General features: G+C 39.7%; 1 protein-coding gene across 5 annotated transcripts in view; it reads left to right on the top strand.

Annotated features, from left to right (window-relative positions):
* Positions 1-27689, top strand: part of ABCC4 (ATP binding cassette subfamily C member 4) — a 351018-nt gene that overhangs the window by 165243 nt on the left and 158086 nt on the right. For all 5 annotated transcript variants that reach the window (XM_019524314.1, XM_019524312.1, XM_019524313.1 and 2 more), the window contains 6 exons: positions 243-339; positions 647-862; positions 2384-2524; positions 4705-4742; positions 5124-5224; positions 7109-7255. In XM_019524314.1, coding sequence (XP_019379859.1) covers positions 243-339; positions 647-862; positions 2384-2524; positions 4705-4742; positions 5124-5224; positions 7109-7255 — 740 coding nt within the window. The remainder of the gene's footprint in view (positions 1-242; positions 340-646; positions 863-2383; positions 2525-4704; positions 4743-5123; positions 5225-7108; positions 7256-27689) is intronic.

The following is a 27689-nucleotide window of genomic DNA, read 5'->3' as shown; positions in this document are numbered from 1 at the left end:
AAAAAAAAAAAAAAAAAAAGGCACGTGCCTCTTGTGTTAAGTTGGCTCCAGGATTTAAATGATTGCAAAGCAGGTGGGTTTTTTGTAGATCACCAAGTGTTACTGAGATGCATAAGACCATTCAAGTCCTTTTTTGGCTCTGGTCCAAATTGAAAATGTAAATTTAATAACTGGCTACAGAAATGTGCAAAACAGGCTTATGGACATTAATGTATGTTTAATTTCTTTCCATCTTTTTGTAGGTGTATTTGTCAAGCCTTGCACCAAAAGCTCCGTGTTTTAGTGACTCATCAGTTGCAATACCTCCATGCTGTAAACCAGATTCTAATCCTAAAAGATGTAAGTCATGGCATTGGGCAGCTCCAGACCTTCACCTGTGTCCTACTAACTGTTTATATTCTAAGGAGGGAGGAGTGAAGAATTTAAAGAAAGAGTTATTTTCTGTTAATTATTCTATACTATAAATAAGAGATGAGGGTTTCTAGCAATCTTTCAAGGTTTTTATTTGTTAATGGTGCATGGGCCAAAAATCGTGGGAGTTAAGAAGATTTATGCAATAGACATATAGATGGGAAAATTCAAATGCACCCTTTTCAGGATGTGTACACTGACTATGAACAGCATTAAAAAAAAATTTCAATTTTAGGGTAGAATGGTGGGGAAAGGGACCTATTCCGAGTTTGTGAAATCTGGAATCGACTTTGCTTCCCTTTTGAAAAAAAATGGTGAAGATGAGCAGTTGGCAGTCCCAGGGACCCCCAAATTGAAGTCATCAAGGAATCGTGCTTTTTCTCAGTCCTCAGTCTGGTCAGAGGATTCCTCTGTGCAGTCGCAGAAAGATGGAGCAGTAGAACAGTTGTGTGTGAGTACCCACTATAAGCATTAGGCCACATAGTATTTTTTTTTCAACTTATGCTGTTGGTGTGGTAAGGGTTTGATGTGCTTGAATTTTAGTAATATTAAATTAGGTGCCTTTAGGATGAATGAAGACGAGCGCAGAAAGAGGTCACAAAAGGAGTTTATTTCTTGGTGCTCCACAGCTTACCAAGCAAAAGCATAAAGGGGTGATATACAGACAACTAAATGAAAGCTAAGGTTGCAAAATTAGGCACTCGGCAATTAGGAAATAACACAATTAAGGTTGCCTCTGAGCACTCCTCTTACCCCTCTCCCAACCCTGCAGCCCCCTGGGAAGGATTCAGTAGGGGGGAAGTGGCATGGGAGCCTCTGGAGATTTTTTAAAAAGTCCTGAAAGCTGGTAAGAATCCAACTCTAACCTCTGTGCTCAAAGGCACTTCCCCTTCCATACCTTTTCCCTGTTTGCCTGCCTGCCACTGCTGCTTCCCCTGTTGTTTTGGGGGTGGAGTAAGCTTCAAAGCTGCTCCTGCCAACTACAGCCAGTCTGCACTGGGGGCTGGGCTCAGCTTGGAACAGCAATAGTCGCAGCACTGCGGGGCGAGGATGGGGATTCCCCCTCCTTGGGGATTGGGCAGGGTGGGAGACCACATTCTCCCACCCATCAGTCCTGCTGCTCTCTTTGAGTCCAGCTCTCATGTAATGCAGCTGGAGTGGGCATGAGTGGCTTTGAGGCTTTCCCCAGGCCCAGGAAAGTTGGGAAAGTGGCAGCAGTCTGGGGAGTGGCAGTAGGGGAGGTGACGTGCCTTGAGTACAGGGGGAAAGTGGGGATGTTCCTGTTTTGCTGATTTAAAAAAAAGTCCCCAGAGGCTCCTGAAGTGGCGTCTGTTCACACCAGTGAGTTGTGAGGAAGGAGGCTGGGAACATGAGTGCAGATTACCCCCAAGTGGGGTGCCTACTATCATATCACACCCCGCTTTGCCAAATCCTGCGGCTGACCCAACTTGTACCGCAAATCTTTTTAGACCTTGATTCAGAAAACCGGTCCTATTCATGAGAAATATTTTCAAGCATATTTTCTTTCTGTTTATCAATACCTTCCCAAACCAAGGATGTGGTCTCCCAGACTTCTTTAATACTGGTGATAATGATATATAAAGAGAGAGCACATTTTGGTTCTGGGATGGGAATTATTTTTGCAGCACTGGCAGTTGCAACAATTTTTTTGCTTGTCTGCTGAGACAGTTAACTTGTGGTCATTTGAAACTACCATGAGGCAAACTTGAAACCACCAAGATTGTGTTTTGTGGAGTCAAATTTTTAGAGTGTCTTATATTGTAAAATTGAATTTCTTCTTTTTCTCATCTTTTTAATATCAATTTTAAACTAAAAATATTTTAGTGCAGTCGTTTTAGCTCCATATTTAGGTTTGGTTTTTTTGTGCTTTGGTAATTCTTAACTATGCTGTATCACTGAATTTTATAAATCCATATAACTTTAGCTTTCCTATCCATTATATTCTGTGCAGACTGAACCTGTGCTGACTGCAGTGCCAGAAGAGAGCCGGTTGGAGGGAAAAATAAACTTTAAAACTTACAGGAAATACTTTTCTGCTGGCGCAAACTATTTTATCATTTTTATACTACTGTTTTTAAATGTTTTGGCACAGGTAATTCCATCTCTTGGTACTACAAATAATAAATAATGCGTCTTGTTTTGTCTTTACGGTAGCACTAGCATTTTTATACTTGTCGTTCAGTTGAAGGCTGTGTTCTTATGTTTCAGCAGAAAGGATTTTGGTCTATGATGCTGTCTTACAATTTTTATGGTTTATTGGGATGTGGTTAAATTAGTTCAAATTTTGTTTCATAGTGGGACATTTAGTTAGTAGCCCGTTGTTCAAAAGACCCAGTGCTTCAAGTAATTTTGTGCTGGTTAAATTTGTCTGATTGTGTTATTCAAACAAATTTTATCCCATTACAGTTTTCAGAGATGCATACTACAGCTACCCAGAGTTATCTAAAAATAAGCTATACAGCACATTTTAAGAGGTAGCAGTTAGGAAGAAAATGCTTTTTATGGTAAAGGAAGGTTGCTTTGGTATGCTAACACTGCAGAGGAAAGAGATTCTCCAGCCCCAGGCAGTAGTTTATGACAGTGGTCAGCAACCTTCTTAGGCTGTGGCTTGGAATGACCCAACTTGGGTCAGAGGCAGGCAGATAGGTGGAAAGACCCAGTGGCTGCCACCATTTCTCCCACTGCTGAAGCCCCATGTCTGCAAGCCAGATCAAGTGGCCCAACAGGCAAAATCTGGCCTGCGGTCTGTAAATTGCCGACCCCTGGGTTATAGAAAGAGGCAGAGGTGATTATTTAGTTGGTGGGGACAGTGTAACTAGTGATGTTTGTACACTGGAAAGAGATTAGGGTGGTAGGTAGTGCTGTGCCAAGTACTTGAAAGCAGTGGGGGTGAGAAGAAGGTGCAAGTGTGGACAATCATGGAAGGGTCTTACCTGGCAGCAGATGCTGCCTCACAAGGGCTGAGACTGAGATTGGGATTGGGATCAGGGCTGGGGCAAGGTTCAAGGCCAGCTTCTTGCATAATGCCTTGCTGGGTCCATGCCTGGGGTTGATTCTGTGCACTGTCTGGCTGCAGCTGCTGGGGGTACAGACTGGCACTGCCTCCAAATTGGCATCCATGGTTGGTGCTCCCTGTTGCTACATCCTAGTTACACTACTGGATGGGGACAGTAGAACAAAATAATGTGTGAGGAAGTGGCTGTAGCAAATTCATGAAGTTTTAAACAAGCAGGACCACTTTGAATGTTTCTTGGGGAAAAAAAGAATCACTAAAGCTGTTAGTATAAGGAATATGACTATATTTCTTTGTCTTGATGGGAACGCTTAAAGTAGTTTCATGGAAATAATTGGTCTTGGTTGGAAAGATAATTTTAAAAAATGCACCAGTTACTACTTTTCTTCAATTAAGTTTCTATGTTTGGAAAGATGGTAATTTATGATCAGATTTTTCTGAGGTAGACCTACAGTATTTACTGTACATCTGCGGTATGTGTGTGCATACATGCATGAGCGTAATGTACCCATTTTAATTTAAGTGAACAGAGGCACAATTTAAGATTAATAAGCACTAGTCCTTAGTTTATTAGTTTATCCTTATCTCTTGGCAAGAAGGAAAGGGAAGGGAAGCACAAATCCTTTGACTATGTGTTTCTAATTTAATTATCTCCCTCCAAAATAAATACACTTATAGACAGGTGACATCAGGGGTTGGCTCTTCTGCTGGGAACAAATGAGCCAAGCAAGATTCCTTTTGGGACATAGGAGAAAATGTACTAATTGAGAAACCTAATCTTTGGTGTTTGACGTAGGAGGAAAATTAGGAATTGATAAACCTAACCATTTGATGTTCAATTTAAAATGTATTGGAGAGTGGCCAGAGAGTTTGGTCAACAGTATTGCTTTCCCTTTTTTTCACCATCAAGTAGTTCACAGAGCAGGGTAATTTTTGTTTTCTAAAGACAGATGATTACACCTCTTTCAAGGTGTTTTGCACTTGGAGAATCGGAGGCGGTACTTTCCCTTGGATGCCTCCCATCTGATTTTTTTCTAGATATGCAGTGACACATTGTATTAACTGATGATGAGAAAGGGCCCACCTTCTAGTATAGTACTCTAGGAAGGAACTGTGTTGTGTGTATTTTTGTTTGTGGGTTTGTTTTTGTTTGCTTATTTAATGAGATTTTATCAGAGGACAAAAAAAAACAATTCAGAAAGCTTACCTTTTGAGTACTTCTTACTGTATGTATATTAATTTGACTTTGCTTGTTTAAGGTTGCTTATGTGCTCCAGGACTGGTGGCTTTCCTACTGGTGAGTTCTGCCTTTTGCACAGAAGTGTTGTACAATCAACGGAAATCTAGTAGTGAGTGGAGGGAGGGCGTGAAGTCTGTTCTAAGGAAAACTTAAAGCTCATTCAGTCATCCTTGTCTTCTAAACCTCACTTATTTTACCTATTGAAACAATGTAAAGTTCTTACAGTATAGTGTGACCAGAAGTCTTCACCCATGTGTGACTCATGACAGCATGAACATAGGCATATATTTAGACCTGCAAATCTCAAGTTGATTTGAAAAAGCAGTAAATTGTTTGTTTGCATATTAATAAAAGGTACACAGCTTAGTTAAGGCCTTGCTTATGCAATATTTCTTTTATATTGTTTATTCCTTTTTTTTTTTGCATATATTTCTACAGGTCAAATCAGCAAAAAAATCTGAATGTCACAACAAATGGAAATGGAGGAGTAAATGAGACTACGCATCTAGATCTAACCTTGTATTTAGGCATTTATGCAGGTAAAATATATATTTGAATTATTTGCAACGTTATAGTATAGGATTTTGAAAGTATCTGCTAAGCAGTAGTGTAGGAAAATAGGATTTCAACAGTGATTCAGTAATGTCTTAACAGATTAGCATACTGAGACTTGTTTCCTGACTAAATTAATTGTAATAATTAAAAAAAAGAAAAAATCTAGCAGAAGAAATAGGTTGAATGGAGATTCTTAATTTGCTCTGTCTGGATTTTGGAAGCTAAACTAAGAATTGAGTATTCAAAAAATCAGTCACTGTAAACTTGTGGTTATTGTCTATACTAATATGTTCCGCTAAATCTTCAATCATTATATGGATGGGCAAGAGGGATTAGACATTGATCCTCATCCTGAAACTCAGTATTCCAGTTTTTGTTTCTATAAAATGCTGGCTTTTTAAGACTCATCATGGATATTCTTCTTTGGTTCCTTTGCTATTGTACTTCAGTGGTAGGGGGAAAAAAAAAGATTTTTTTAATATATTTCAATGGGCTTTAGATATCTAAATAGTAAGTGGGGTTTCCAAAAAAATATCTATCTACATATCTTCTAAAGATCTGATCAGTAGTATTAGAGTTTGCATACCATTCCATAATGTAAAGATTATATGTTTTAATTAGTCAGAAAGGGGAATAAACATGTAAAGTCAAGCATGCCAAAAGAAGTTGCCCCTAAATATGAATTAGTTATTACTTGCTTCAGTTTATTTTGGTGCACAACATTTTGAATACCCTACACTCCCTTTTATGACAGGAAACACTCTTTTATATTGTGATCCTGAGGGACACCAAGGAAACAAGCAAACAAAATGTATTCTGGTACACTTCTGTCTTTTTATCTAATCTAGATGCACTTAAAACACAGTCCCTATCCAGATTACATCACTCTTTCTCTATTTGGTAGGTCATTTTGTGATATATAGGACTGTAGGCTTCCATATAGGACTGTAGAGTATGGCTAAGGGTAAGAAAATCAACATTTTTATGATTGTACAACTGTAGATTATTTTTACAAACGAACAGATTTTTATACAAGCTTTGTTTAAAGTGACCAAACAGTATAGATAAATTATGATATTGAAATTTTAAGAAAGCTCCAAGATGGAGTTAATGAACAGAAAATAAGTTGATCCAGTGTTCTTTATAGGAATCAAGTCTAAATAAACTTGAAAATCAATTGTGAAAATACATATTTTTATGGGATAATATGCTCTATATGTTTTAACACTTTTCCAAGAGTGTCCAGTGTTCTGTTTCAGGTACCAGGTAATTGAAAATTGTATACTACTTTCTTTCTAATCCTTTTGGTTGTATAAAACAAAGATTAAAAAAATATTGTAAGAATGTAGAACCCTAAGCTAGCAGAAACTCACCCACAAACAGTATAGTACATCTGACTGACCTAACTTACAAATGGATGCCATTTAAAAGCTCGCTGTTTCTTATTTTTGCCATATGCTGATATTTGAAAAAAGTTGGTTTCCCCGATTCTTAGAATGAGAAATAATTGGGGACTAATGTACAGTATTATATTTAAGTGTGGTGTCTGATGAATAAGAGCAGATATGCAGGGATATTATACAAGGCTAACTAACAACTTTTTCTGTTTTAATAAAATAATTTATTACCATTAACAACAGCAAAATAGAAATTTTCTTTCAAATGACAATGTGAGGGTAATTCAAGGTATTAGCAAGTTTATAGTAACTGATCATATTATATTCATCTGGAATCCTGTCTTCATCTTGAGTTCTTTCTCTTTATGCAAATTATTTTGAACCCAGCAGTGAACAAAATATATATAACTTTGTCTTAACTAAATTGTTCTTTTCAACTCTTTTATATGAGATTATTTTTTTCATGTTTAGGTTTAACAGTGGTTACAATACTGTTTGGCATAATAAGAAGTCTTTTGGTATTTCAAGTTCTCGTTAATGCTGGCCAGATTTTGCACAACAAAATGTTTCAGTCAATTTTGGAAGCTCCAGTGTTGTTTTTCGACAGGAACCCTATTGGTAAGCTGAATATTTTAAAATTATCATATAATATACATTGACAATTATGATAAGTAATGTAAAAGAAAAATTAGGCAAATATATGGTAATCCAAATTAATTCACCTAATTCTGCTTTTGCACTTGCAGACAAACTACTACATTGGTACTGCATACTAACTTACCAGTTGAGCTATTAATTACATGATTTAGCTGCATGAGTTTGCTAGCACTGGGACAACAAATATATTTGCATTTTATGGGGCACCTGTTATGTTTGTATTTTTTTTAATTTTTGGAAACTAGTTCTAATAAGTATTGGAGAAGTCCAAGACTTATTAGATATATAGGTATCTCTATCTATCTCTTTAATAATTTGGTTTAAAATATGCTATGGTAATGCATGATTGTAAAAATGGCAATTTAGCCTTTTTTAAGAACAATTCATTCATTCACTCAGAGTTGATAGAAAACCCAAACTACACAAGTTAAAAGTTATCATCTGAAATAATGAAGAGAAAAGTGTTTGGATTCCAAGTAGACCTGATCAGTTTGTGTGAAATTAGATAATGAGACTTGAGGAGGGGGAGCAAGAAAAGAATAGATGGTTAAGGCAGTGGAAGGAAAGGAAATAAGAAATTGAAATGTAGTGAGGAGGGATGAAGAAATAGAATGCCAACTAGGTAGTCACTGGTTTATGGGAAATGGAAGGGTGATGGCCTTTCTACCTTTAATTATCTCAAAAAGAAAAATGAGTAGACTTGTTCTTACAATTCATAAAGTTGTTTCCTAATGAAAAAATCTAACAGGGATACATATTTTTATACATTCATAGAATGTCTTTCTCCTTCCAGAAGAGTTTTGTGTAAAGAATCAGTTCAAGTCAGATCATGATAGTGTATATGCACATAGTTCCCTTTCTTTAAACATACCATTGTGCATGCCTAAACTTGTATTGTTTGTGGGCTATTATTATGTGTATGCAGTAGCTTAGGTTTGAAGATCACAGGAATGGTTGGAAAGGAAAATGTAAGCTCAGCTATAGGGTGGTGACCAGAGAGTGGATCTCTGTGGGGCAGCATCTCTGTTCCTGTAATACCTGTCTAGAATTGGTGATGAGCAATGACAGGACTGACCACCATATGTCAGGGTAGGCAATATTTAATCTGGAGGGCTGCTAAATGAGTTTTGGTGAGCTATTGAGGGCTGCAAGGGTAGCCTCGCCCCTTGACAGGTGCCCTGCCCCTGATTGACATTTTGGGATTGGAAGTCCCACTCCTAACCCCTGACCTTGGCCACTGGAAGTCCCTCCCCTTGTTGCCACTGGCCCTCCCTTCCCCACCCCAAGTTCTCCTTTTGGAAGGGGTAGGGGTGCAATCTTGGAACCGAAAAAACGGAATCGTATACTAAAAATTGAACATCTACTCTGAAATATTTAAATTTTATTTAAAAAAATATTTTGTCCTGATTTGTGTGTTTGCATAGTGTATGCAGAGGTGATTGTGTTATAGTATACAAGAGTAAGATTTTATTTTGAGCTGTGTGGGGGGTGTAGTTGGGGTATTTGTGTGTGGGGTGGGAGGGTGAGTTGGTGGGGGAGTTTTGTGGGGTATGGTTGTGTATAGGAGTCCCCTCACATGCCCCCCCCATGGTACACAGCCCCTGTGACCAACGGCAGCAGCATAAGCAGCAGGTAGTGGGCCTTTGAGACAATCGGGACCTGTGGCAGGTAGAGCCCTCTGGTGTGAGGCTCTGGCCAAGTCCTGGGAGCTGCACATGAGCCGTGGGGAGCCGGCTGCTGGTGACCTGGGCTCCATGCTCCCACTGACCTGCCGTGGCCCTGTGAGACCCAGCCCTGGCGCGGGCCCTGTGCTCCTGCCCATCTGCAGCTTTCCTTCTTCCCATTGCTGCTTCCTTACCTGCTTCCCAGAGTGCTGCAGTAGGAACAGGGGCAGGTGCTGCCAGAGGCTGGGGAAGGAAAGCAGTGGCAGCAGCAGCCCTGCCTGGAAGCTGTGTGTGTTGGTTGGGGCCAGGGCTGCGGCCCTCCTTCAGTCAAGGGTGGTAGCACAGTGCACTGTCCTGGCGTGGGTGAGTGGGGCTCAGCCCCATGTGGTGTACAGCAGGGGCAGCTGTGGGTCTGGCCAGATGTAATAAATTTGTGGGCCCCTGCCCATGGGCTGGATGAAATCACCTGGCAGGCCAGATCTAGCCCCTGGGCCATATTTTGGCCACCTCTCCCATATGTGCATTCCCTTCCCACCTCCCCCCTCATTTGAAGTATATAGAACATAGGGGGAGGTGTAGTAATGTCAACACTCTTTTAGTGTATAAGTATATTTCGTTTGTTACCTCACAGCAAAGATGCGTTTGAGCTATACTATTAGATTTTGAATTGGAGTATGGTTTGCCCAAGCTAATAAATATCTCTATTTATTGATAGCAATTCCTTTAAAGAAATGTAGCACACAATCATTGCAAATGTGATTCTCTTATTAGGTGTCTACCCAACTTAAGTACTCAGTTGGTCAATTTCACAGGCAGATCAGGGGGCTGGCCATAATTTTTGTGGGCTTATCATGGTGGGCCCCCCCCCCCAACTCTGGCTGAGGGGCCCTGGTGGCCTGTCTCCCACCATTGATTGGTGGAGATGGCTGTCCATCATATAGCCCCGCCTCTCACTTCTGATTGGCTGAGGGCTGTCCATCCTGTGGCTCTGCACCTTGCTGCTGATTGGTGGAGAGGAGCAGGAGCAGCAACCATCTTGTCTGCTTACCTTCCCCCAGGAGACTGCATGGCTGGGGAGGACTCTTGGCTCCCACTGGGGAGTCAGCATTTTAGTAAGTTTTTATTTCCTGTGGATTTCACAGAGACTGACCAATTTTGGCGCTTTCCACAAAATCGCAATTTGAGTAGGTCCCTATTTTATATAACATTTATATTACCATTTTATGCACTAGTAAAGATGAAACTGTACCTGCACATAAGTTAAGAAATTCATTTTGATGTTCCTGCAGTCTTAGCAGCCTTCTTACTTCTCTGTCCTGCATCAGGATCTTATGTTACATGATCTCTCAAAACATAAGCAACAATGCTAAATGTCAAGGCTGAGCTGTTTATAATAGACTCCTAAAATCCACTAAGCCTAATTTTTCAAAAGTGCCTAACACTGGAAATTTCCTGCCAGGGAAACAGGTTTATAAGGAGAATCACTGAGAAATAGGTTTTGAGAATCAGGATGTCTGTTAACTCCCAAGGGCACAGATCAAGTCAGCTATGATGAACAATGGAAATAATTACTGTTCTAAATTCTGTGTTTCACTAGTTGGCTTTGGTTGGAGAGACAGGATCCTGTTTGACTTGCTGAGAGATCTCTTAATAGTACTCTGGCAATTCCAGAAGAATGAAAATGAGTTTTGGTGTAGGAGAATCTGCGACAAAATTGAGACTGGTTAAAGGAATCTAGAAGCATTTGTAGAATTGTGATATTCTAGAAAATAAAAGAAACAATATAAATTATTTTGTGAATGGTGGTTTTAAGTGATCAGATTTCATGCTTTATTTAGTATAATACACAAGTAAAAATTTAAAATTCGGATTCATTCTTTAAGTGAAACTTTATCTGAATTTCTGAGTTTCTGAAACATTTGAATGTGACAGATGAACAATTTTCTTGTGTCAGCTGCTTCATGATAACTGTTTCATGCATCCATTCTATCTCACAAAAAGTGGAAGGTAAATGTGGCAGTTTACCTATGAATGAAACAACAGCTAAATTACGGAAGTTTTGTTTCCACCTACCACAGGATAGAAAAGACACACAGGGCAGTTAAAGCAAAACAACTTGATGCATGGTGATTACCCCCTCACTTTTAACTGTATTCCTGAAGACCTAATAAACTCTGGATCTTAAATATCTAAAGTTTAAAAATATATATATTTCTGTCCTATACTAAGAAGCAGATTGAAAGTTACATGATTAAAAGTCAGTTTTAGGTACGGATCCCAACATAATCTTAATTATGGATTCATAATGATGATTGGTGTGATGTGATGAATCATATCATTGGGTTTCAGGGATTATCTATATTTGTTAATAGAATTTACATTCTTTTTGGGAATGTACAAGTTGTCCTTTTCTTTTCAAACTTGCCTCTGCTTCTTCATCCAAATTGCAGTATGGGAGCCACATGCATGTCAAGTTATCTGTTAGGAGAAAAATATGGACATTTTCCACTTCATAGTGAATGCTTCATATGTTCCACTTCATCTGTTCACTCACATGAATAAAGGCTATTTTTGCAAGTCTAGCACAAGAGGGCAGCATGATCTATTTAATCATGCTGCAGTATTACAACAATATATCAGAAAAAATAACAGATTTATCTGGTTTGGTTTTAGAGACAATTTTTTGGATTTAATTTTCAACCTATATATTGAGCAGTAATAATATGATGCTGTAGTATTATCTTCCTTGCAATATTTTCTATATCTTAATTTTTGTTGTAAGTTTTCTGTCTGCCTACTAAGAGAGATGGTGTTTTGGAACTTGGGTGGCTTTATAACTAGGTGACCTTATGGAGTTTATTTTTGTTTTGGCCTCCTGTTGGGAGGATTCAGGTTTTCATCTGTTTCTCTTTCTAGATGTCTGAAAAGTGCCATTTATCATCAGTTTGACTAGGTTCTGGGTTAATGGGACCTCAGTAAGAATGATTGCTTAAATGGGAGTTCCTACTTTGAAACTAGTTCTTTATTGTTTATCTGACAGATCCCAGTTTTGGCCGACTGCAGGATTAGACACGAGTTTCTTATTTTCTTAGTTTTTAAATAATTCTGTTTCTCAGATTTTGGGAGCAGAAATCTTGTCACTTAGGGAAGAGATTCTAGTACTTGTTGGCATTGTTCAATAAAGTGTAGTTTTAGTGGGTTGCATATGTAATTTTTTCTGTTAGATGTAGGAAGCCAAACCATGCTAATAAGTGCTATAGGATCGATGAATAATACAAGTGAGTTTGTTCTGATGAAATAGAAACTTGTGCCCCTCCAAAGCTGTGTCTAAAATTCAAAATGAACCAGAACGACCACTGAAATGTGAACAGAATTCTAACTTAAATTTGTACCTCTGAGCACTCGTGCATTCTGGTTGGTGATCAAATAACAGGCTGAGATACCAAGTAGTGCAGCGCTTGCAGCATTTCTTGCCTGCCGAGAAGCCAAAAAGTACTGACTGAGAATTTCATAAGTAATTTTTTTTGTTAAATTTTCAGCCTACTTATGCAAGAGCCTTACCTTCCAGTTTTATTTTCATATGATCCTAAGAGGTTTGGCTAAGCATTCCCTCCTCAGAATGCTTAGAATGGAGATCTGTCCAGTCTGAACGTCCCGAGGGTCAGCCATTGTGATGGGAATTCTTCTCTACTTTTATAGCCAGAAACGAGATACCAAATTGACAACTAATAGAAATAGGGTTGCTTGGTAAATGCATACCCTAATCATAGAAAGCAATCTAAAAATGTAAAAAGCAAGGAAGAGGCAGCATTATGATACAAAGTTTGTTTTTTCTCTGAGGTAGAGAGAATGTAATTATGATTTTTATAACTGAAATGTTGAACCACCTGTAATTTGAGAGTGAAAGTTCCTTTATGGGATTAAGACCTTATTCATCAATGCACAAGTGTCTATCTATGTTCTTTCTGAAAGTAGTTTCAAATGGCAATGCTGTTATAAGTATTTAAACATATAATATTTTCTATAAGTTTGATATTTCAGCAGTCTGAAAATTACAGTGCTGATAATGAGGTTGTTAAATTATAGCTCTATCAGTTGAATAGTAAGACTGCTCTAGCTAGTGTACATTAATCTTAGCTTGTTCACACAAGTGATTCTGCTGATCAAGTAGCATGTTTAAACAAGAAATACTGGTCTTAAACTCTATGATTTGTGGTAGGTGGTGTCTTGACACATCAGACAGTTTACAAGGGAAAGCTTCATGTTAAAATATTTTGCTAGTGTTATCATTCATTGCTGATATGAATATTCAGCAGCGGTGCCATAAAATTGCTTGTATTTAGATTCAATTACTTAAATGTTTCCTTTTAAAAAGAAGATATTATATACTGTTTTTTTTTAAAAAAGGGTTAGGTTTTTTTGGTTTGTTTGTTTCCTAGTGGTCAAGAAGAATTTTAAGAAACTTTGAAGGAGGGTAAGAGCTATTTGACAGCTTTCATGTTCCCTTAAGTAGATTGGTTTTTGTATTAGCTCAAGTACTGAAGGCTTTGTTTTTGACTCTTTGTGCCAACTTCTGAAACATATTCACATGTACACAGCTTTTGTTAGTTTATGCTCAAAAGAAGTTAGTCACTGTGTTGTAAAATAAAAACCTACATTCCTTCTTCTGTGTTAATAACAAGTGCAAGTGATTATAAAGACAACACCACAATAGATTCCATCAATCATAGAGATCCTTAACAACCACATAACACTCCAAATATTATTTTTGGGTGTTAGAGTGGAGTAGCTTGTAGCTAAAGTAGGTGTGGCCGTTAAAACCTGTTTGGTTGCTACACACGTTTAAAAGAAATCTGTAATGTTTTTTCATATAACAATGGTTATATTTACGTAACGCCTTATCAGGGTGTGATATTAAATTTGATTTTGTGGGAGTTTCTCATTTACTGCTAATAGTATCATAGCTTTGGTTATCCATTTAAATATATTTGATCACTATTTGTTCCCTATTGTGATTCTATCAGTTACCTTTATAAAGTTGATGATTGTAGGAATTGTCTAACATTAGTAAACATTACATTAGAATTGAGTTTATGTGGGAGCATGGGAGTTAGGACTACAGCCTTTGAATCAGAACTTATTATATCCTAAGTGTTGGAGGCTTCAAGTAGGAGAGGAATAGGAGGAAAAAACCCTGGTCATACCCTGCTTACTTTGCCTTTAAGCATCCACTCTGTTACTGCATGGCACCTCAGGATACTGTGCAAGATGGACCTACGGTCTTACCCAGTAAATGGCAGATCTTTTATTCATACGTAGTATTTATTATCAAAAAAACCTAATTCAACTTTATCTTAATTTTCTTTGCCGTAATTATTGAATGAAATTCAGGCAGAAGCTGAGACAAGTCTACAGTGTTTGTAGTTTACTAAGTAGCTGTTCACCCTAAATGTGTGAAATAAAATCATAATTGTTTATAAAAGCTGTTTATGGAAAGACCATACATAATTTTGAAAAAGAAAACCTGTGTAAAGGGACTTGAAATCTTGTGCTTGGAAAGCTGGAGACTGCCACTTGCAAGTGGCTGTACATACAAGCGTCACAGTTTTCTATCTTCCTAACATTAAAGTCCCCTGCAGGGAAAATGCTCTGCTTTGAAACTCATTTCTGACCATACACTGACGTGCCCAGATACTGCAGTTCTCTGTTTCCATTTGCTAAAGCAGCTACAAAAGAAGTTGCCCCACTTCACTTCAACCTTATGGAAAGGAGCAGAAAGAGTTGACAAAGATAAAGGAACCTAATTAACAATGTTGAATTTGTAAGACCTGAATGAAAATCATTCATGGACCTGGTAAGGATAGTGGGAAAATAGAGGAAAAGCTGCAGGATACTTTAAGAAAATTTGTCACAAGTGGAAAAGAAGCATTTATGGTCTGAGATCTCTTTAAACAAAGAGAAATGGAAATTGATACAATCAATGAATCATGGTATGAGTGGTTAAAAACAGTGACATTGAGTAATGGCTTTGGATGACACCACTGCATTGTGCTTGTACAAATAATGATTTGGAAGCCAGAAAAACAGGAGAAATGTATTACTTCAAATAATAATCTGAATGATGGAGAAAGTATCACTCTGCTTAAAATTATGGGAAGCTGCTATGAGATCTGTAAATTGTTAATGGCAGACTGAATACACAAAAGCATTCTGTCTTCCTATTTGTGGCCAATCGAGTTGAGAAGATGAAAACTTATGTGGGACCAAAAAATGTTCCTTTTATACACTGGGATAATTTGAAATTTAATCTTTGGAACTTTTGTTTGTGGGTAGAGGGAGACTAGATAGCAAGTGGCTCATGATTAGGGTACTCACTTGGGCTATGGGGAAATCAGGTTCAAATCCCCTTTCTGTCTGGTTTGAGCTAGGACTTGAAGGCAGGGGTCCTGCATTCCAGGCAAGTGTGTGAACTACTGAGCTATTGGTCTCCCTGGTCTCTCTCTCTTTCTATTTTCCATCAACACTTCTATTTTTTTGGAATGAATAAAATAGACACACACATTCCATTGTGCTAGATAAACCAACCTGTTAAGCTGCTATATGGTGAACACAACTGAAGACCATTACAATTCAAAATGTTTCATTAATAGTGTTTTTCTATTTTTAATGCACAGAAGTCCCTGAAGGTGATCATAGGTAAAATGCATTGCAAAATTTGAATGAATTAATTATACCAGATTGCAAGCATCTTGCAAATTATGCAACAGGCAAAGAAACGTTTTTTCTGCATGTGATGATCTTCAGGGAAATTTGGGAACAGAAGACACTTAATTCAGAAAGAATATTTGGTAAAGAGATGAATGAAGTGGATGATGATGTGTCGAAGAAACTACCCACTCCAGGAATCGAGAGAGAAATATGAATTATGAAAATCAGTAATTTGGGGAGCAAGGAAATCTCTGCATTGAATTGTATTTAAGAGATCTGTACTGTGCTGTTACATTAGAAGGTGCAGTGGCGTCCGTCATAATAAACAAATCAGTTGTAAGCAATCCAGAGTTAACTTTTTCCCTCCTGTAAGGATTTTTTTTGCGAGAAATGTTGTAGGTGCTTTCACGTGTCCTAAGTCATGTTTCCATTTTTAAATGAGTAAAATTGTGGGAAGCTTACAAAGTATCAAAACTTGATTTCTGGCATTATTTTTTTTACAGTATGAATATCACCTAAATAAGGATGTTACTTCATATTTAGGTTTGTACGTTATACAATTACTTGATGTGCTAGATCCATTACCAGCCATCAGTCTTTACAGAAGTTCTGTATTAGTAAATGTATTGTGATTGTATGGTGTTCTTTTATTCTTTCTCTGGACGAGTCAGGAAGAGTCAACAAATGAGATATACCTATTTCTGTGTCAACAGACAACAGCTCCACAAGTATGGAGTATTCTAAACTGGAAGTATAGAAGTAGCTCACCCAAACTTGAAAATGTTTTTAAAAACTAACTTTCAATACCTTGCTGAACTTTTCTTTGCATGTTAGGTTTATCTTCATATGTTTAATGGGAAGCCTTTGGAGGTGTTTCTGGCTGCTTTTTCTTTGAAACTGTGTTTGTTATATATCTCTTTAAAAATGTAGTCTTCATACACAGAACTTGGACGCGAGGTGGCCCATAAGCAGGAGATATGGACTAGGAAAGGTTTTTTTTTTTTCCTAAATAAAATAACAGCTGGTGTGAAAGATGTAATGAGTTCCTTCACCACACTGGAGTAGGTTTAGAGTGGGGGGTGGGGGGTATATGCCAACGATTGGAGATGGGGAGTGGGGAGTAATAGGAGAAGAAGTGAGGTGAAGACAGTGGGAGCAAAGTCTTGCTGCTATTGCTCTCTGCACTGTGTAGGCAGCTGCTAGAACAGTATCAGCTCAGATAGCAGCAGCCCTGGGAGTCTCCCTGAGTCTTCTCTGGTGCCCTGTTCATTCTCCCCCTCCCCCACAATATGCTATTGGGTTCAGGGCTATACCTGCTGAGGGTGGGGTGGGGAGCAGGGCCGGGTCCACTAAGGCAGGATTTGGGGTGGTGTGGAATCCAGCAGTGGAGGGGGGTGGTGCAGGGCCTGCCAGAGGCAAGGAGTTATACCTTTTCTGGCAGGGACAGGGATAGCAGAAGTATGAGATCTGACATTGGTGATCTTGGCTCAGTGCCGATGGCCTTACCTACTGGGGCCAAGGGGTTCAACTTCCAGTGCCCTCCAGTGAGCTGGATAGAGAGGCTCTGTGGACCAAATATGGCCCGCGGGCTGCATATTTGATACCTCTACTCTGTATTTTTCCATCCTCGTACATCAGTATTAGCCCAGCTACTGTACACTACAAACACTTCAACCTCTCCTTTCCCCACCTGGAATTCCATCCTACCATTTACTCCTTTAAAATTCCTTCTGCACGTGCTGATTTACTGAACCAATACATCCCAACAACTACTTGTGTTGAGGGGGGAAAATAGTTTGGCAGAGGAGTGCATGTAAAATGGTAGAATGAAGTTGTGGGGAAGCCTTTTACGTGCCTGGCCCCTTCACTCCTCCACTGGGGTTTTTGATGTATGCTAGTCATGCTGGTTATTGTGTGTCAGTGGATGGATGGATGGATGGATGGATGGGAACAGAAAATAAGCCGACTAACTTGTTTCTTTATTTTTGTCAGTGTGGTGGGGAGCCATCCCAGGGCTGAGATCTCACATCAGTCTGCCCACCTGTTTATATGATGCAGTCTGCCCAGTCTCGCTTGCCACAACTTTGTTGGCATAACAAACTGGTGGTAAATGTGGGAGGCTGCCCATTATATATCCCGATGCCAGGGGTCGCTATCCATGGCTCCATACCTTCCTTATATCATGGTCCATGCCTTGCAGATGGCATCTGAACAAGTTCTTATATTTTGACCCAAACTCGACCTCTCAGTGTCTGATGACTTACTGGGGCCTCCCTCTGACCCAAACATGTAGCCTCAACATGCCTGAGGACTACTGGGGCCGTGACTCACCCTGACTCCTTGGCTGTGCCATGCACTCAGCCTCTGGGCCAACTGTGGCCTCAGGCGTCCATTGACTTACCTTGGCCTATCCACCCCCTATCTGGGGCTTCAACTTGTGCCCTACAGCTTGGGCCCTCCAACTATGCCCTCTCACTAGGGCCTTCACTGTACCATGAACATTACTACTCAGGGGCTGGCCCGTGTGCTGCCCTTCAGGTCATCCCTTCAGCCCTACTCAACACCTGGATTACGCACAATCCTTTGGGTTGTAAAGACTCCCCCTACTCTGTGCAGGCCACCTCTGCTCTCATGCCCTCTCCCTTGGGCTACACAGCTGCCCCCTCCCTGGGGCCTCTGGGGTCTTACACCTCTTTGGGACTCAGGTGGCTGCAACCATGGCTGGACCCTTCACTCCTTCATTGGGGTCTTACACCCCCTGGGGTTCAGGTGGCTGCAGCCGTGCCTGGCCCTCTTACCCACAGTGTTGTGGGGGCTGGGGTTATTGAGGTGCCTCTATCTACTTTTCCCTGGGGAGGTGAGCAGTCCTGGTATTTGAATGGGACTGCCCTACCACAGGCAGTCCCACCAGGCCCCCTTACCCCAGCAGGGTGCAGTTTCAGTTCACACCTAGGACCAGGAGCCGCAGCCAACTGCTGCTTCTGCCTGTCTTGCCTAAGTTTGAAAATGGCTGCCTTAATCAGGCACTTGCTAGTTGTCTGTTCCAGCCCTTACAGTGGCAGGCACCAAAGGTGTACTGCCACAGTTAGATTTACTGTTTACGATGATGGTGTTATTCGGAGATTTGATACAACATGGAACTTTAGTGAATGTCCCTTCATTAAAGAAAGCTGGCTGTGGTTCGCTTTCTCATGGTTCTAGCTTATCAGTATTATTACCTTAGTTGACTGAAAGGGCAACACATAAACAATGTTCTGCTTTCCTTGGTTATATTCTCATATATATTTTGGCCAGCAGTTGAGAACACTGTTGAGATCCCAAAGTTTGATTCATCATGTTTACATTTTAGCCACATGGTGATCAAACCATTATGGGCCCCTAAATTAGTACTGTTTTATCACTAGATATTGCACCCTTAAAGCTACTGAAGAAGTACTGTATTTTACAAATTAGTTGCTTGATATAGCTATAAGGGATGCACCTCTCTAAAAAATAAATTTGATATCATCATAAGACCACTGAATGTTCTTAATCCCTTGTACTAATACAGCAAAACAGTCCATGGCATGAATCTTCAGTCTTCAAATCAAGCAATTCCAAATGTACAGGTCAAATAATAATTCCTTTAACTACAGTTGCAATGTGGAAGGGATGGTGAAAGAGTAGACAGTGTAGTGATAAGCATTTATGCTTACATTATGTAGGAACAGGAGTGGTGCCTCTGGTGATACTGGGGCTGATTGTGCTTTATAGTGTAAGTTTTGTGCAACCTTTTGAAAAGGTGTAGTAGAGGTTTCTATAAATGATTCTACAGGTTTCTAAAGCACACAGTATAGCTTGTGGCCTATCTGGAGTGCCCAGTGCTTCTCTTTTCTTTCTCTACCATAATAATTATGAACACATCCTCCTGTACAGGATCACATAGTAAGTGGGCAACATAGGAATGTTAAAAACTTCTCCCCAGTTACCGCAGTGCCTGTAATGAAGGAGCTATTATTTGGCCTATAACTTTGCTACAAGAAAACATTTTTTCTCCCTTTAAGATCAGTTAAGAACAGTTTTAATTAAACAGAGTACATTTCTCTAAAGATATCTGATATCGGGTCACACAAAGGAGACTTATAAATATCAAATTCTTTAATTTGATATTTAATGTGAAATAGCTAGACAAAGGATTGTGACGTTCTAACTCAGGGGTTTTTTTCAGTATGGGGAGGAAAAAAGTAACAAAAATAATTCTTACCTGTTGCATGAATTACTGTTCTGTCATCTGTTGTTAGTAGGCACAGAAATTCTTTATAACAGAGAGATCCTAGATTAATGAAAGCATTTTGGTGATTATTTCAGCCAGAATAAGTACCTTTGAGATCAGTTGCCTAAGGTGATCTCTGTTACCTTTGTTTTTATTGTATTCCCCTACCTCAAGTTCTTGACTTACATTTTCTCAGAGAAACTGAAACTATTTAGGGTAAGAGATCCAGTTCCCTTTTAATCCTCTATTTAATTTTTTACCATAAATCCCAAAATGCTTCAAGTGTAAATGTCTTATATTCATTTTGCTTTTGCACATAGACCCAGAATGAAGGTAGGCGAGCTTCTTTCTGTGCTTCTTGGAAAGCCAGAAAAGTCTTTCCATCAACGGTTAGAATGCAATATTCCCATATTTTGGTACCTATATGGAATCTAAACTATTGAAGTGGAATATGTTGAAAAGTACATTCTAAGGCAGTGTTTCTCAGCCAAAGTGCTACAGCTCCTGGGGGTGTCTTGAGATCCTTTCAAGGGTGTCACAAACTGCCACACATTGGTAGACTGTTAGATGTGCAAACATGATTCACAGGGTAAAACTTGAGATTTTTAAATAGGAATCTGTGAGCATTTATACACATGCTCTGGGAGTGGGGAGAGGGAGGGTGCTTTCTTTAGAGGTGCTCCATTCAATAAGCTTTAGCTAAAATGCCCCCGTTGCCATTTTTCAGTGTGGGGATGCTGATACACATGACACTGGAATCTGCTGGAGTGGAGTGCAGAGCAATTAATCAAGTCTGATGCACTGTAATTATAGCAAGTAGAAGCAGCCTAGCTGCATGTGAATAGGTGCCCTATAGTGTTAAAAACATTTTGACCTGTTAAGATCTTTCTGAGTTCTTTGCAACAGAAGAATCGCTCTATTATTTTTCAGTAGTCAAAAAACAAGAGAAAACTAAAAGCTGGCATTCTTCCAAGGAGTGCCTTGAGTCTTGAAAAGGTTGAGAACCACTGTTCTAAGGGCATACCAATGCCCTGAAGGTAAACATGACAGTTTTAATATGTTAAGTATGTTGGGAGAAAAAAACATTGAATTGCTTTAAAAAATCTTTCATATATCCTAGATGGTATACAGAATTAAGTCATACCTCACTGCTTCTCATTTTAAAGGGAACATAGGTTCTATTGTAATAGACTTGTGACAGTGAAACAGATGACCCTAAGCATGGTGTTCATTTGAGAGGTCTGATGGGTCTGATGTTTGCTCTTCAAACTACACTTTGCATCTTCTGGTATGTTTGTTTGTTTGTTTTGTTATACCTGTTTTCATTATTATTTGAAAACCATTTGGAAAGAAAATAGAGTGAAGCAGCAGGTTATTTTAATTATTGAATTCTAGACTCCCTTCAAAGACTTTGATATTTCCATCTAATTCGCTCTGCAGTAGATTTCTGTTGAGTCTTTTAAATACTCTGAAGTTAGTAAGACAAAGCCCCTTTCTTCACAATTGTCAAATTTTATTGAATCTCAAGTCTGGGTAATAGAGCTTAGTTGTCAGCAAAATAAGTCTTGGTTTCTGTAAATTGTTTGATCCTCAATTGGTTTAGAAGCACAAATATATTTCCTTTTACAGAGTATAGATATTGTTGGCATGTAGCATGTGCAGCAAGGTTTGGACCTACTAAATAAGTTACTTCAATTGTTTTCTGCCAGAAAGACTTAGACAAAGAGCTTAGTTTCAGTTCCTTTAAAGTTCAAGCATCTGCCACTAGGGGCAAGAATTATTTTCCTGTAGGCATTTACCCTTTGTGAGAGATGATAGTGATGCTTCTCTTAATAGATAATCTAATTTAGAAATCAGAAATGAGTCATATATCCTTAATGGCATTCAAATCTATCCTAAATACTCTGATGTCAGATTTCTCAGTTCTTCATGGATTTCTTTTCTGGTCTTTTGGTTGCCTTTCTTGGCTAAGGAGAATAAATGAGCTGTGTAAATACTAGCAACTATGTGATGTTATCTACATTATGTTTTTGTTGTGTTTTAGAAACCCAAGATGCATCTACATGTGAAATTAAGGTGATGCAATATATTCCAGAGCAGTTTGCACTGGAATCGACTGGTCCCGGGTCCAATATCTACACATGGGTTTAGAACAGCAGCAATTTGAGCCAGCATGACACATCAGGCCTCAAATTAAGCAAGGCAGGACCTGGCCAGTGCTCAGATAGGAGACTGTCTGAGCCCCTGGCTGGCTGGGCTGACTAGGCACAACCCAGTTGCCATCTACATGTGGGTTTTGGTGCAGTAAAGTACTCTGCCATAAGATGGTACTGTCCATGCTACAGCGGAGTTAATTAGTTTACTGCATCCTAATACTGGTGCATGTACAGACTATGACACTTTACTGTGGAGCTAATTAGTCAACTTCATAGTAAAGTGCACATGTAGATGTACCCCCAAAGTATGTTCTTTTGGACCATTTTCTGAAATTGTCCCAAAATTCCTAATCTAGGCCCAGGTCTTACAAGTTGGTCTGTATTCCTCTACTTAATTTGAAATCCCATTAAATCAGATGGGGCTCCATGCCCATCTGAACTGATGACATTTTAGTTCTGTGGCATTATTTCATCTGTCTAAACCAGTGGTTCCCAACCTTTTGCTGCACAGTCTGGATGGATGGTGCCAGGTCCCTCTGTAGGTCAGATGCAGCCAGTGGGCCCAATTTGGCTACAGATGGTTGTGCAACCTGACCCTGATTTGTCTGCAAAGTGGCTCTGATCCAGACACATGGGGGTGGGCAGGAAACGGCATGGTCCCTGTGTTGGCTACAAAGCACCAACTCACAGGATCATTATAAAATTGTAGTTTCTTGGACGGATGCAAAAGTCAGACCATAAACTTTGTTGCTGATCCCCTCAAGCACGCACACACACGTACACACTCACAGTAGCTAGCTCTGAACACTAAGCACTGGTGTCAAGATATACCTATCCCCAAGAGCTGGCGTCCGCCATCAATGGCCAGTCGAAGGGGCAAATACTGAAAGAGGGGCTTGTGCCATATGGAGGAGCTTCACATTTGAGAGGGAGGCAGACAGAAGGGTTTCTTGCTACAGCAATCCCTGTCTGGAAGCATGGGAAGGGGATTGGATGGGGCAGCTCCAGTCCAGACAGATGGGGAGGGGGTGGAGGATCGAGTGGTTCCAATCTAGATGCACATGAGGTGGGGCAGGGAGCAGCCTGGCCCTAATCAGGACGTCTGGGGGTTGGGGGCACAGAGTGACCCCGATCTGGACATGTAGGGGGAAGGGAGCAGCCTGACCCCAATCTAGATGTGTGGGGCTATGGGACAGAGCAGCCTTGATCTAGATGTGTTGGGGTTGGGTCTGGCCCTGATCCCTCTTCACTGCAATAGTCCGTCTGAGGCTAGAACCAGCTGTGCAGAGCTTCTGCTGCTCCTAGAGGCCCACAAGCTGGATTTGGCCCAGGGGCTGGAGGTTGAGCATTCCTGGCTAAACTGCAGCTGATGTAGTATTTTCCAAACAAGGACTTATACCCCTAAATGGCGTTTCAGGATTTTACAAATTGTGGGAGGGGGGGTCCCAAGTCTCCAGAAATTCAGTTGTTAGTAGTTGGGTTCAGACCAAAACTGTTGTTGCTGTGGAAAAATTTGGAAATTACTGGATTGATCATACATTTTTGTGGGATACGTGTTATGAAATAATATAATATTTAGGTGTTGGTGACCACATTAACAATAAAAGCCTTCTATGAATATATAGTGCCACATCACAGACCTGATACAGACTATTTAAGGCTGAAATATAATGGAGAACTAGGTATCCAAATGATAGAAATCCCAGTAGAAATCAGCAATTCACAATAGTCTAACCTTGACAATTGATCTTAGACTTCATCTTATACAACAAAGGATATTTTTTTATCTGCACTGGGTTCCTTTTAAACTGAAAGAAAAAAAAAATATATATATATATATTATTGCCAGTGGCGATATGTTAGAAATGTGATGCATTGCAGGTGATGCTCAGTTACATATTTTGTTCAGGCACTATTACCAATTTCTTTTGGAAAGCAATTATAGCTAGAATTAACATGGTTCTGCACACAGTACTGATACCTTGGTCAAATATGTGTCTCCTTGGGTGTATCTCAAGGAATTCAGACTGAATCCGTCCCAAACTGCATTCTTACGGAGGGCCTTATTGGTAACAGGCAGGATTATCAGGCTTTTGATATGGTCTCCCACAGACCTCCTGAGGTGCCTTCTAGCCTTACTTTTTTATAATTCTATTATACTGATGCACTGGAAAAGTAGGACATCTCCAATGATCAAAATTTGGTACAATGAGATGGTACAGGTAGCATCTATGAAGAGAGTCATGTTTAGCAGGCTTGACTGTTTCAAAAAGTTTAGTGCAAGAAATTCTTGGAATATTTTGTTAGCTGGATTGTTGGTCATTGTATACTTCTCTTTTTTTATCCTTTCTTTTTCTATCCCTTCCTCTTCCTTCCTTCCTCTCTTTTTTGTGTCTTTATTGACAACGAAACTTTTTGCTTCTGGTTGGTGTTGCACTCGTATATTTGAGCCCAAACCTTGTCTGAGCCCTGCCAAAAGGGTTACATTTACATTTATGTAATACATGTTAGTAAAAGAATTTGGCTGTAAGTAAAAAAAATAAAATAAAAACAAAAAAAAAAGTTGGTAACCCTGGCTAAATTGTCATTGCTAATTTTTTTTAGAGTTGCAATGATCCTCAACTATTGTTTCATGTACATGTGTATTTCCTACAGGTCTTCAATGGGCTGTACTTTTCTTTATACTTTATGCTGCTAACCTTTCCTTCCCTTTTTTATGCTGCTGACTTTGTTTTCTCGTCTGTTACTTGCTGATCTTTAGAGTGAAGCCTACAGAAACATTTTCAAGGTGAGGACTTTGGTTTAAGTTTTTTTATATTTATTGCAGTAATAAATCGATGATAATATAAACAAACTAATCATTGCAGGGCTTGTTAGTAGCAAAGATACTTATGACTAAGGTAGGGTGTGGATTTAAAGTGCAATGACTATTCCAAAAGAGCTGGACAATATTATCCTACAGTTATTGTACAATAGCTATGCTGGTTGCTCTCCCCAGGTAGAAAACTATAAGAGATTATTCTTTTCTACTCATCTTCCATAATAGTTTTTTCTTTTGCAAGTATCTTATGTAGACACATGCATTTTTGCATTATACATCTATCTTATTTTTATACTTAAAATTAAGGAAGATATATATATAAAATAAAAGCCTTAGTCAGTAATGCATTATTTGCACTCTGATTGGCTGTCTCAGCAGCCAGTCAGAGTGCGAATACAGCATTATGGACAGCAGGCAGCAGAGCACTGCTATGATGGTAGGGGCAGAGGGGGCATCGGTGGGGCTAGGCTCTGTGGAGGAGGTGACGGTGGTGCAAGTGGGGTGGAACATGGTCAGGGCCATGGTGGCAAGTGGGGGACAGTGGGAACGGTCCCAAACCCAAACCACTGGGGGGGGAGCAGGGTTGGGCCTGAAGCAACAGGGGAGGGTGGGGGGAACAGGGTCAGGCCCAAATTTGGGGTGGGGGCTGGGCCAGGTGAGGGGAGCAGGGGTGCAGGGCTGGATGCTGGACTCTGTCTGTGCTGACCCCACCAGATGGGGTAGGGGGAGTGGCCCCAGCACCAAAATGACAGGGGTGAGGGTGGGGGAAAGCTAGCCTGGCCCTGGGCCTCTGTCCCTGCGCATGCCCCTGGCAGGTGGCAGTGATGGAGTGGTTGGGCCAGCAGTACTGGCTCTGCCCCTCCCATGGCAAGGCCAGCAGCACTTGTCCTGCCTCCCCCTGTGGCAAGGCAAGCACCACTGGCCCCTGCCCTCCATCCCTGCAGGCGGCGGCGATGAAGCTGATGGAGGGGTGGGGCCAGCAGACAGAGTAGAGGTGGCCCGGCCCTGGCCCCAGCCCCAAAGTGGCGGGTGGAGAGGGGGAGTGGGTCTGGCCCCGAAGGTGGGGGGCTGGGCCGTATGCAGGCCTCTGTCCCTGGCTGCCCCCCCCCGCCTGTTATTTTTATTCATAGATTGATTCATAGATCAATCTTGACGGGCAAATGGCTAGTCTTCTACATAAATTTTCTATGATTTGTTGAGCTATGCAGTATTAAAGGTGCATCATGATAAATTACCTTTCTTAATTGTATAAGAATGTAGCATTCTTTACTGTCTGGAAGACATTATATTCTTCAATAACTTTTTCTTGTTACTCTACATCAGCAACATTATACACAACAAACAGCTGAAGCCTGGTAGTGAATGTATTTAGGTTCATTGCCTGGAAACAATGGTATGTCCTGTGTAGGACTTATTTGCAAGGTAATTTCCATGAAAAGCATCTGCAGTATAACTGCATTCATTCAGGTGACAGGAGTTTTGCAGACTTCTTAAAATACAGTTTATGGGGGTCACGTTGTCATCATATTAACCACATAGAAACAGCATTAATTTGATATCTTGAGCAGTTCGGTATCATAAGCTAATTTCTATACAAGTTTGAGACTGATGCTGTCATTTAGCTTAGTAAATGAGTATGCTATTCCATGCCATTTCATTAGCTGAGGCTACTTTACACCATGCATAAAGTTATAGTGTTCAGTGAGCTGAGTCTAAACCAGCTCCTTACTGTATGGAGAGTTTGTAGTTGTCTATTTCTGCATTAAATGTTCAAATGTAACCTTAAAATGAAACTGATCTAAAAGTCATTAGAGCCAATGGAAGGGTTCATTCACGCATGTGTCATGCCCTCCGGAATAACATATAGTTGTACAAGGTGTTGATTAAAAATACTTACTTGCTTATGGCAGATATTTTAAGGTGAGTAATTAAATTTTATTTTATAGATAATTTATGTATCATTTGTATTTTTATATTATTAATAAACTCTTCATTTTTTTTCACACAAAGAAAAGTATGTTTTCACCAGGGATCTTAGTTTTCTCTGATTTAAACAAAAAAATCCCCAATTCTGGGATTTAAAAAAGTAAGCCCAAATCCACATTTAAACCAGGATCCCTAGTTTTCACTAAAATAGTTTTAATATTTTTTTTGATGATATGGATTAGACTTGGTATTGATTGATCTAGAGAAAAAAAACAGTTTGTTCCCATGATGCCTCGTTGTCAGCTTCTGAATTCTTAGGTAGCCAAGGTTTCAGAGCAATTGTAAGGTATTTAGTGAGACTAGGACCTGCCCTGTACTATAGAAGTTATTCTATATAAATCTATTACTTTGTCCAATTTTTCTAGTATGTGTTTCTTGAAATGTATTTATCATACACAGCAGTACACCATTTTTATTTATCTGCAGGTACATACGATAAAAATAAAATATTAGTTCCCCATCTATCTTAATATCTCATAGACAGTGCCAAAATATGACTTACATTGCAATATTGCAAAGATATGACAGCAGTGAAGTGGTTAAGTATCACAGAATTGTAGAAAATATTCATGAAACAAACTGAGTGTCCTTTTGTCAATGACAAATTGTTATTTGTTATATTTTTATGTATTCTGAAACATCATTTTAAAAAATTAGTAATCGGGCTTCTATCACTTCAGTTTGGAGAAATATTTCTCAGTCTAACCAGTTTATACCGTTTGAGAATTTTTGTGCTGTTCAGCTCCCAGTTTTCTTTCTCTAATGTACCTAATGTACAGGGGTCCTGGTTTTCTCTGATAATCTGCCC

This window comes from Gavialis gangeticus, unplaced genomic scaffold (genome assembly GCF_001723915.1).
Source record: "Gavialis gangeticus isolate Ggan-Ray unplaced genomic scaffold, GavGan_comp1, whole genome shotgun sequence".
In the NCBI taxonomy this organism is placed as follows: domain Eukaryota; kingdom Metazoa; phylum Chordata; order Crocodylia; family Gavialidae; genus Gavialis; species Gavialis gangeticus.
Note: the sequence above shows the minus strand (reverse complement) of the source record. Positions and strands in the feature narration are given on the sequence as shown.